General features: G+C 36.7%; 1 protein-coding gene across 1 annotated transcript in view; it reads left to right on the top strand.

Annotated features, from left to right (window-relative positions):
- Positions 1-8501, top strand: part of THEMIS (thymocyte selection associated) — a 197810-nt gene extending 189309 nt beyond the window's left edge. Inside the window, exon 6 of the mRNA XM_027551479.1 lies at positions 8033-8501. Coding sequence (XP_027407280.1) covers positions 8033-8064 — 32 coding nt within the window. The 3' untranslated portion in view covers positions 8065-8501. The remainder of the gene's footprint in view (positions 1-8032) is intronic.
- The last annotated feature ends 4017 nt before the right edge of the window (positions 8502-12518 follow it).

Below are 12518 nucleotides of genomic sequence, written 5' to 3'. Positions count from 1 at the left end.
TTATATATTTGGTTTTACCCTACGTAAATGTTCTCTATTGAGTAAATTTTATACTCTTCTGATCAACATTCTCTAATGAAATTTCCTTGCTTTTGAAGCTCCAACTATATTCTAATTATCCTACATCTTTATATTAAACCCAAGCCACGACTCACCCTCCATTAGTTAGACTTGTTGAGTAGTGAGAAGATCCCTGGGCCAGAAAACAAAATGCAGGGACAGTAAGGTCTAGGTCCAGTGCTGTACATGCTAGCTGCACAGCCTTTCACAGGGCATTCCATTTTTCTGAATTATATTTTCCTCATCAAAATATGAGATGCCCCAGGTAATTTTGATGTCCTTTCAGTTCTAAAAGCATGTGATTAGACGGCCTTTTTTGATATCATAGAGTCATGACACTATGATAAGTTAAGACTTTCATCTCTAAGTTAAGATTCACTTAGAAACAATTCACCACATCTAGAAACATACTTACGGTAAATTAAACAGATAAGAGGAAACAAGTTTCATGGAAAAGGTTTTCATTAAGGTCATGGCAGAAGGTAGAAAGAAAGAATGGATTTATAAGAAGATAAAGAATTCTTTATACTGAGCTTTAATTCAATGTTAATGTTTACTCTAAACTTCAGATTTTACTTATATGTTGGGAATCAAAGCATAGGAACTTCTCTATAAAACTGTTTGAGAATTAAATAAGGTGAGGGTTCCATTTTAAAGACCTTGACTGAATGACTGAATATATGTTATTTAAAGGTAGGCACTTTAGAAATAATAAAATATATCCTTGTTTTTCAGTTTTACTAAATGCAGACTTCAATAATTCATTGTTATTCTAGATAATATGTAATTTTAAGCTCAATAATTACTTTTACTCCTAACGACAAGAAAATCATTGTTTAAGATAGCGAATAATTTCAAACTGATAATCCAAAAATCTGGTATATCTTTTGTCCTTCTACTTAACATCAGTGCAGATTTTTCATAATATAAACAAAATAATGACACCAGTAGAAAATCTCACATTTCCAGGGAATACTGTTTTCAGTTTAGAAATACTGACAGCCTAAAGTAAAACATTATAAGTCTGCTCTTCCTTTTATAGCAACCTATTAATATTTCCCTCTTTTTGGAAGGTTTAAATGTTGAAGAATATCCTGGAAGGAGAACCCACAGTCATTTCTTTCTTTGAACAATTCTGAAACATCATTTCCTATTAGGCAGTTGTGTGAGTACTGACAGCCTTGCCCCTCTTCTTCCCTAGAGATTAATTTATTTCCTGCAGTGCTTGCTCTTCATGGAAAATCTGACTTGTCAGCCTTCACCAATGGGAGATCTCATCAGCAGAATGTTAATTATAAAAGCAAAACTATATACCATATTGAAAGGCAAAAACAGTTCTCCAGGCAATTCAACCTTTTTGTTTTCTTTTCTCTCCACTTCATCCTCTCCTCAGACTGTGCCTCAGTAGGAACATTATCTACTGGGGAAACATTCTGCGAGATGGTGGGGTATAGAGGAAATGTGTAGGCTTTGCCACCAGACAGACCCAAGACTGAATTCTAATTCAAAGAATGTTGAATTTCTTTGGGATTTTGTTTCTTTATCTGAAAACTAAACATAAAAATGCCTGCCTCATATGAAATTATATAATGAGACTGGCAGAGAGTAGACACTAGAAAATTATTCATATTACCATAGTCTTTGTTTAGCACCTACTGCATATTGACTGGTGTGGCATAATAGTAACCATGTCACATGTTAATCTATTAGAGATTTGAAGAAATATATCTTTCAGCTTTAGGTGTTAGGCATATGAGATGAAGACACCTTATTGAGATGGCCTGTTTGAAACTTTACTCTTCATTTCCTTTCTCTTCTCATCACCACTCACACTTTTCATAATGCTCACTAGATACTTATAAACTTATTTTTTTTCAAAAGTCAGTTCTTAAAAAATTAAAAGGTGTTTGCTAATAGTTTTAGACCTATCTATTCAGGTTGGAAACTGTGTTTGAGTTTACTAAAAGTTATTTCTCTAAAATTGTCAGTTTCTGCTTGCTTACATCTCAGAAACAAAGTTTTGGTGAATTAAGTCTTGAGACAAAGAAGATTGTCAGCAAAGGCGGTGGCAGCAAAGTAGAGATAAAGTTGAGAGATACAAAATGAAGAAACAAAATAAATTATTTTAAGTCCAGGATGATCACTCTTTCAGTAGTATGATTACAATTAACAAATCTGTTTAAGTATATTCACTTTTTTATTGTTGCCCCCACATGGTTTTATAATTTGTGTATAACACTAGAAGGAAAACCAATTAAAGCAAGTGTATCATTTTTCTGTGATAAAATAGGAAAAAGATGTCACAATGTAAACTCATAATAAATGAGACCTGATACAGGGCTCCTACAGCAGACAGGAGTTCTGTGCACAGAGCAAAGAAAAGTGCTATTCTTTCACATGGCAAAATAATATTTTTCTTAATGACCAGTGACAGTATTTTAACTTGGGTAGAACAAGGGATTGGATCTGTATGTTGATCTTTGCCTTTGACCTTTATAGAGTCATATGCACATCATTAATTGATCCTTTTTAATGGTAAATGCATTTTTTGAAACTATAGAGTTTTCTTAAAAATAATGAGCTTTTGAGCCTCTCCCCAATTTCCTAATTTTCCTTATTAATAACTTCTAATCTTATCATTTTAAATTTCCTTTCCCTTTTTTTCCTAATCTTTTTTTTCTTATTGGCAAAGGACTTTCTTTTACCTATTATTTCAATCAATTCTGTTTTTTATTTTATTCACAAGGCCCATCTTTAATTTGGCCAATAAATTAAGCAAAGCAAAAAGGAACAGATAACTTTGAAAATTTGTCTCAGTGAGTCTCTAAGTTCTTGTACATAAAATGGTCATTTAATGAGCATGTTAAAAATACATATTCTTGGGATTTTTTCTCTCTAGTAGTGTTGACAACCTCTGGTGGGTTATATGCATCCCATTGCCTGTTATTGTACTGCCCTCAAGCTAAGAATATTTGTCTTTTTTATTTTTCAACCACTTAAAAATATTTTAAGATATTTAAGATAAAATACATATTTAAAATAAAATATTTATCAGATATTTTCTGACACATGAAAATTTACCTGAAATTCAAATTTCAATTTTTATATAAAGTATTACTGCAACAGAGCCACACTTATTCATGTGCACATTGTCTGTAGCTGCTTTTGTGCTTTATCAGCAGAATTGAGTAGTTTTGACCAAGACCATATGTAAAGCCTAAAATTTTTACGATTTGGCCCTCTAGAAGGAAACTTTGCTAACCCCTGCTCTAGAGAGTCTGATTCAGAAGTTCTCAAGAAAGAACAGTAATTGAATTGATTTCAACATGTGTTTAGGTGATTGTTATACTGAGGTCTGACGACACTTTGAAAGGTAATACAGTAGGAAAATTATGAACAACCTGTCTCTTCTTCTCCCCTTCTCATCACCTACTCCATCAGCAATTCCTATTGGCTTTATCCTCAAACAGTATCTAGAATTTATCTTTTTTGTTTTTTCACCTAGTTCACTGCCATCAACTTTGTCCAAGCCATCATCATCTTTCATCTGGATTCTTGTATTAGCTTCCTAACTAGTCAATCTGCTTCTGCCCTTGCCTCAGTATCCTCCATTCTCAACAGGCCAGCCAGAGTGAATGTGTTAAAACCTAAATCTGATCATGTAACTCTTTTCTTCAGAATCCTCCAGGGATCTCTCCACTTCTGTCTACCTTGGCCTCCCAGCTGCGTCTCAGAAACCCTAGGGGCACTCCATCCTCAACACACCACAGGCTATTTTCTCTAAGTGGCATAGTCTTTCCCCTAGAAATTTGCATGTTTTTTGAGATTTTTTTTTTAACTTTACATAATTGTATTAGTTTTGCCAAATATCAAAATGAATCCACCACAGGTATACATGTGTTCCCCATCCTGAACCCTCCTTCTTCCTCCCTCCCCATACCATCCCTCTGGGTGGTCCCAGTGCACTAGCCCCAAGCATCCAGTATCGTGCATCGAGCCTGGACTGGCATCTCGTTTCATACATGATATTTTACATGTTTCAATGCCATTCTCCCAAATCTTCCCACCCTCTCCCTCTCCCACAGAGTCCATAAGACTGTTCTATACATCAGTGTCTCTTTTGCTGTCTCGTACACAGGGTTATTGTTACCATCTTTCTAAATTCCATATATATGCGTTAGTATACTGTATTGGTGTTTTTCCTTCTGCATGTCTTTTATCTTTGTCTCATTTAGGTCTTTCCTTAGCCATTACCTTCTTGGCAATTCCTTTCATGAACACCTTATTTGAAATTGTAATCTCTTCATAGGGGTCTACTGATCTCCTTTATGCCATCTCACATGCTGCACACCTTGCTTCGTTATTTTGATTATGGCCCATCTTCCCCACATGTGGGCTCCATGAGGATAGGAATTTTTATCCATTTGCTCTGTCCTTAGATTTAAAAGAGTTCTTGGCTTACTGCCAGTTCTCAATAAATATTTCTTGAATAGAGAAATGAAGCCCAGACTCCCATTCTGTTTGACAGATTATGTGTGACAACTATCAAAATGCAAAAACAATTGCCAGGAGTATAAGTCTCATCTTTGAAAACTGACATAATATCTTGTAACCACCACAGATGAGAAGAAGAATAAATTTGTATCATTTGCTTTTTTCCCTCTCAACCAGTAACTTAGACAAAAGATGCTAAAGGAAAGTAAGTAGAGGAAGGGTACATGGGTGAAAATTCAGTTGAAGATGTTTGGAAGAGATTCTAGAAAGTTTCACAAAAAAGTGCTTCTTAGAGCAAGTAGATGTGGTTACTGCAAGTTTTACTTTTCAACATAAGGTTGAGCAGTTTGAGGAAAAGGACACTCAAAGTTCTCAAAAGGGAAAATTCAGGGCATGACTAGCCTTGGTTCAGTTAACTGTTTGGGAAAAATCAGCTTTATAAGAGAATGTAAAGTTGGTGATGGACGGGGAGGCCTGGCGTGCTGCAGTTCATGGTGTCACAAAGAGTCGGACACTACTGAGTGACTGAACTGAACTGAACTGAAAGCATTTTTAGATATACCTGAACTGGATTCCTCAAAAATCAGATGAAATGGAGATTTTCTTTGACTTTAATACTCTCATTCAAAAAATATCTCATCTAATCTTACATATTTTTAAACCTTCATTTTGTGGATTAAACAGTCATCTGTTCTCACATAGATGTTGACTATTGAAGAACTATTCTGACTATTGAAGAACACATTTTTGAGAGGAAAACAAAACAAAATAAAACTTCATTCTGTTTCTGTTCTTCTGTGGATGAAGTATTTGGCTTGAACTCTCAGGAACTGAGTGTACATGATTCCACAGCCTTCAGTTAACATCATCATCTAAGTAATTGTGAATTTTCAAAAATAGTCAGTATTCAATTCAAGGTAAGAAACATCACCTCCAAATTAATTTGGTGACATTTTCCAAAGGAGTAGTCGATGAATGCCAAAAGGTTTGATAGCTTTAAATCAATTTGAATTTTAAAACCTAAATAATTGTCAGAAAAATCAGTTCCTTCACATTTTGAGAATTCTTGCAACTTAATTCAATAAAGAATAAAGTTTCTATTCAACATGAAATCAGCTGTGTCTTAACTTCAGCTGGCCATTAAAGCACAGGCATCATTGAGGGGATCCCCGCCCTGGGTGGAAGAAGGGGCTAATTCAGGCAGAGAGAGGCAACTTATAAGGTCCCTTCCAAAACTAAAATTGTTGAAATCCTATTATTTTACATTGAGATAATTTAATTATTTTAATTCCTCCCCTCCCATGTTTCTGCTTAACTCTGTACTATCTTAAATCAATTTATTGACAAGGGAAAGTAAGACTAATAACTGTCAAGATGACAGATTGAACTTTCAAGCTACAGGTTTGTGTGACTATGAGATAGTAATAGCAAGTAATATTTCTGTTGCACTTTACATTTTACAAAGCACTTGCAGGTCCGTTATTACATTTGATGTTTCCTCAATGCTATGATTCTGTTATTGCTACCAAAACTTACTCACTTGTAAGAAAATGGAATTCAGAGATTTCTCAAGACACACAGCCAGTAAATCTTAGAATCAGGATTCAGATCGAGTTCTTCAGATTGTTTCTCTGTACTGCAGTGTATCTGTTTCATTTGCCCTCCCCAGCCTCTCCCCTTAGGAAAAGCTATGCTGTCAGGGAGAAATTTGGTTGTTATCCCTTTTTGCAGATAAAGTCACAAAGATAGTCTGTGGTGGAAGTGGGGATTATATCTGGGCATACTGCCTAAGAATCCTGTGTTCTTTTATCTAATGTATATTCCACAGTATGTAGTTTTATTGCTGTTTGTGATAAAAGGAAGACATGAAAATCTAAAGGCAGCAGTTGGGGATGGTGGATGATGAGGAAAGTGAAATCAAAGAGAGCATGGGGTCTAGACGATCTTTCTCTCATCTGACCCCACCTTCCAGCCCCCAGCCTCACTTAGCACTGAGGGGGAGTTGATGGAAGAAAATAAATTTAGGCCGTTAGGGGAATTAGCATGATGTGTGGAGAAATTCCACTTTTTTCTGCTTTGACATCCCCTTTCTTTTTTCCCAGTAAGTCTGTGAACTCCTCGGAGATTACAGACTGTATGTTTTGTCCTTATATTTTACACAGATAGTAAAACTAGGTAACAGTTGAAGAAACAGTAAAACTCTTTATTGCAAAATATAAAACTTTTACATTTATTGACTCATTTGATCTTTGTCATAACCCTGTAAGATAGGCATTATTGTCCCTTCCCCTGACCTTGTTTTCAAAGATGAGGAAATAAGGTACACAAAGGTTAAGTAACTTCCTTAAGGTTATAGAGCCAGTGTGTAGTAGAAAAGGAAGGAAGAAAGAAGGAATGAAGGGAAGAAGAGGAAGAGGGAGGAGAGGAGAGAGGAAGGCAAGAAGGAAGGGAGGAAGAAAGGAAGGAAGCAGAGGAGAAGGGAGGCAGGAAGGGAGGTAGGGAGGAAGTCATAGGCTAATGAACGCTCAGGGGCAACAACCTCAGAGAGTTCCTCTCCAGGTCCACGAGGCTAAGCACTTACTAGTAGATCATTAGTGCAATGAGGAGTGCACAAGTGAAAGAAATGATCAGTTTTCTGTCCTGTTTGACCATTATAGTTCACGCCATTAGAATTTTTTTTTACACCCCATGCTCCACAAAGCCATAATGCAAAGAAGTGTCCATCTTCCCTGAACACAGAGTGCAGGGTAGCTTTCTTTCCTTGAGAATGTGACATGATGTCTTTTTTTAAAAAATTAATTAATTTATTTTAATTGGAGGCTAGTTACTTTACAATATTGTAGTGGTTTTTGCCATACATTGACATGAATCAGCCTTGGGTGTATATGATGTCTTAACGTCAAGTCTGTGCACATGTTTATTAGAAACTCGAGATTGTACAGCTTTTGCTTGAGACCTGTTGGCTTTTTTCATTTAACATTATAGGTACCCTTTTCTCCTCCACTAGATTTGAACTCCAGTGCATAGCCATTGTGTCACAGCTGAGGTGATAGGTCTGCAATTGGACATTTTTTAGAGCACAATCAAGCTCTAGCCTCTTACTAGCTGTGTGATTGCTAGGCAAGTCTCTTAACTTCAACTTGGAGTCAGGTTTTTGCTTTACATTACCAGATAAAAGAGTTTTTATAAGCATAAACTAAAACACAAAGAAAAGCACATTGTAAACTGAAAGACACTTAACAAATTTAATGTATTATCTCACAGAAATATCTACTTTGTTTTTGAAGGGTTAACGTTAGTTCCTGGAGTTTGGGGTTTTTTGTTTGTTTTGTTTTGGTTCTTATTTTGTTCTCAGTTCTCAAAAAATTTACAGGCAGGTGAGTGTCCTACAAACAGTACTTGAAAGCAAGTAGTTTCTTTCTTGACTATTTCTAATACATGTTTCTGATGGACCCCTCTTAATCTTTTTTTCTTACAGAAATCTTCAAAACTGAAGAACATAAAAAATAACGAGATGTGACAGAAGCCACTTGGGCAGTGAACATAAATGTTGCAATGTAAAAGCAAACCTAGCCTTTTAGCTGAAAAAATAGCCCCGAAAGGAGTCTGGGCCATTGCAAAGGCAAAGACAACATTAAAAGTTTAACAGATAAAACTTAAAGAGCAACCTAGGATATAAAAGTCACAGTCTATTCTGCTGTGCTAAAATCTACATGTATTTTTTTTATTGTTTCTTGGGACATGTTTATTTAATGTGCACGTTTTTTTGTGGTTTCTATTCCCACTACTGACAATTAAGCAATTGAAAATTACTTTTATACTTTAGTTTCTTAGTGAAAAATTTTAAAATAGGATAAAAGCTCACCAAATGTCTTCACTTTCCTTAGAATTTGTTTTGCCATTTTTTAGTGTTATCATTATTGTTAAAAATAACAAAAAATAATTATATGAGAAGTAAATATATGGCAAAACCAATACAATATTGTAAAGTAAAATAAATTAATTAATTAATTAAAAATAAATAAATTTTTTAAAATTTTAATAAATAAATAAATAAAATAACCAGGTTTCTTATGTGATTCCCTTGGAGCTGTGGAAATAAGTTTAACTTCACATTTTCATTTAGTTTTAGAAACATATAGTGAAAAATGTGTTTGACACTTGACAGTCAAAACACTGTGAGTTACAGGAAGTTCCCGTAACTTTTTCGCCTGTGCCTTAATAACCAGAGTTCATTACTGCAATATCACCAAAGACCTGATAATATGCTTTATTAATTTATGTACTGTACACTAGATAACCCTTTAGATACATGTTTATTAGGATTGTATGGAAGCCATTTCATTTATATATCATTTATGTAGTAAGTATACAGGGACAACATTGTTTTGCCTCTAACAAAATGACATGATAGAGAATTGTACAGGAATTATGCATGTGTGCTGTTTTGTTCAATTCTTGTGACCCCATGGACTATAGCCTGCCAGGCTTCTCTGCCATGGAATTTTCCAAGCAAGAATTTTCCTGGGGTGGTTTGCCATTTACTCCTTCAGTAGATCTTCCCGATCCAGGGATCAAACCCATGTCTCCTGCATCTCCTGCATTGGCAGGTGGATTCTTGAGCACTGAGCCACCTGGGAAGCCATACAGGTATTATACAGGAATTTAATGGCCAACTTTGGACTTGGTGCATAGGTCGTGCTGTAGACAAAAATATAGGTAATCTCATATCTCCTAATTATTTTATATTATGTATAGAAATTATTCACTCTTTTAGTACTAGTTTATGAAGACAAATCATGAAACAACTTTTCAACAGAAAAAAAATTACAATGAGAAATCTTTCATAAATGCTTATATTCTGACTTAACTTGCTTCTCTGTACCTTTTTTTCTTCCTTTTTAAGTGGAAATGGATCCTGATTTCCAGTACCCTAAGGATTATTGGGTATGATTTGATATGGTAGTATTTGTTATTTATGATTTCTGAATTTTTCTGATGCTTCACTTTTAAGTATTTTCATTGTTTGTGCACATAAAAACAAAAACTTTTAAAAGATTATGTCCCCACATTTGATTATTGAAGTCCACTGAGAATCCTTTCTCAACAACTTTGGCAAATTCTTGAAACTCACAAACCAGTTTGTTAATTTTCAAATAATAATGGTTAGTATTTTTATATGTTATATGAGAACAGTTAAGTCTGTACTTTTAGTAAGTATAATTCTTTGATTAGAAATTCAAGAGAATGCATGTCTTAGTTCAGTTGTAAATCAAGAGCTATCTAGTGGAAATCATATATAACATTTCTAATAATGCAAGTCCTTTTATGTACTGTGTTTCTGGCTTTCTTGAATTTGAAAGATGTAATATACTTCATGATCACCTATGGAAGATTTTGGGAGACTGAAAATAAAGTTTGTTTTGCATGTGTGTATGTTCTCTGTCATGTTTAACAACTATCATCTTGTAAAAAATAAAATATTCTTTAACTAGGATTGAAATCAGTTCTTCAAGGAAAAGTTTACCTGGGTTGACTTCCCAGGTGGCACTGTGGTAAAGACCACCGGCCAACACAGGAGATGCAAGAGATACAGGTTCCATCCCTGGGTCAGGGAGATCCCCTGGAGTAGGAAATAGCAACCCACTTCAGTATTCATGGCCAGGAAAATTCCCTGGACAAAGGAGCCTGGCAGGCTACAGTCCATGGGGTCACAAAGAGTCAGACACGAGTACACAAACATGCTTGAAACATGTTTACCTGTGTTAAAGAAGCCAGGAGAAGTGAGGTAATTACTCCTCACTCTGCCACCCACAACCAAGGACCTATAGGCCTGAGCTCAGCCATGTCTAACTCTTGGAGACCCCATAGACTGTTTCCCAACAGGTTTCTGTGTCCATAGGATTAACCCAGCAAGAATACTGGACTGTGTTGCCATTTCCTAATCCGAGGAATCTTCGCCCAGAGATAGAACCCACATCTCCTGCAGCTCTTGCATTGCAGGTCATTTCTTTATTGCTGAGCCATCTGGGAAGCCCATAGTGCTGAGCACAATGATCAAATTTCACAGTATGATGGGGCTGCATAGATAGATGCCAAGACCTCCAATAATCAATGCTGCCTTCTTGCTAACTGAATTAAACAATCTGGGGAAGGGAATGGAAAGGGGGTGAGAAATGAAGAAAGAAAGGTGTTCTTTGAGACATGTTTGGTTTTTATAACCAAGACTTTAATATAAAAAGTATTTGTTTTAAGATCAAAGTCAGTATTAATGAGACTTTTGAATGTTTATCCAAAGGCTTAAGTTACAACCTTCTTCTAAAAGGAAAAGGGTATGTAAAACCCCTGGGAAGAAAGAGTCAGAATCCAAATATATCCCAAAAGTCTGGAATACTAGAAACTCAAGCCCAAGAGAATGAAAACTGTTTTATGATCAAAAATTTGCAGTTTGACTCTTTACTGCTTCTACTGCTACCACTGAGACCCACTTTCAATCATCTTTTCTTGGTTTTCTGCAGTAACCTTGTAACCGTTCTCGCCTTTCCTGTTTCAGTTCAGTTCAGTTGCTCAGTCATGTCCAACTCTTTGCGACCTCGTGAATTGCAGCACTCCAGGCCTCCCTGTCCCTCACCAACTCCCGGAGTTCACTCAAATTCACGTCCATTGAGTCCGTGATGCCATCCAGCCATCTCATCCTCTGTCGTCCCCTTCTCCTCCTGCCCTCAATCCCTCGCAGCATCAGAGTCTTTTCCAATGAGTCAACTCTTCGCATGAGGTGGCCAAAGTACTGGAGTTTCAGCTTCAGCATCAGTCCTTTCAAAGAACACCCAGGACTGATCTCCTTTAGAATGGACTGGTTGGATCTCCTTGCAGTCCAAGGGACTCTCAAGAGTCTTCTCCAACACCACAGTTCAAAAGCATCAGTTCTTCGGCACTCAGCTTTCTTCACAGTCCAACTCTCACATCCATACATGACCACTGGAAAAACCATAGCCTTGACTAGACAGACCTTTGTTGGCAAAGTAATGTCTTCGCTTTTGAATATGCTATCTAGGTTGGTCATAACTTTCCTTCCAAGGAGTAAGTATCTTTTAATTTCATGGCTGCAATCACCATCATTTAACACAGTACTAAGACTGATCTCATTAGAACATATTATTTCACACCACAGTCGCTTCCCACCTCACTCAGAGTAAAACCCAAAATTCCTAAAATGATCTGCAAAGCCCTACAAAATCTGTTCCTGTTACTTCTCTGACCTCTTGTCCTCTCACTCACTGTGCTTAAGTCATGCTGGCCACCTCACTGTTCATCCAACAGGACTGGGCAGTCTTACCTCCAGGCCTTTTCCTTTGCTTTCTTTCCACCAGGAAAAGCTCTTTGCTCAGATAGCCATACAGGCCAGTCTCTCACTTCCGTCAGGTTTCATCGTACAAATGCCTGCCCTGACCACACTGCCTCATAGTGGAACCCCAAACCCAACCCCACCTGGTTCTTCCTGTCTCCTTCCCATTTTCTTTTTCTCCCAAGTAATTTTTTCTATCTAACATGCTATGTGTCATCCTGAAATCTTTGAGAGTGGCATTGACTTCTGCCAGTACACTGAGATACAATATTGTTTTATGATCACCATATTGGCCAGAAGTAAGTGAAGATGTTTTTCAGGGATTTGGTTCAGCTGTTTCTACTCCATGAGCCCTTTGCCACAGTCCAAAGGACCACTGCTGTGGCTTTAAGAGCCACTATGTCTATGTGTTTTGATTATAACTTGAGAAATGAAGACATGACTGCTAGCAGGGTCTGTGGAATCAGGGTACCCACTGGGAGAAAGAACGGACCTAGAAGACTTTATTTATTACTTGACCTACTCAGAGCAGAGTTGCCTGCTGGCTCAGATGGCAAAGAATCTGCCTGCAGTGAGGGAGACCTGGGTTCAATCCCTGGGTCAGGAAGATCCCCTGGAG

This window comes from Bos indicus x Bos taurus, chromosome 9, assembly GCF_003369695.1.
Source record: "Bos indicus x Bos taurus breed Angus x Brahman F1 hybrid chromosome 9, Bos_hybrid_MaternalHap_v2.0, whole genome shotgun sequence".
NCBI lineage: Eukaryota > Metazoa > Chordata > Mammalia > Artiodactyla > Bovidae > Bos > Bos indicus x Bos taurus.
The sequence above is the reverse complement of the archived record's forward strand: the minus strand, read 5'-3'. Positions and strand labels throughout refer to the sequence as shown.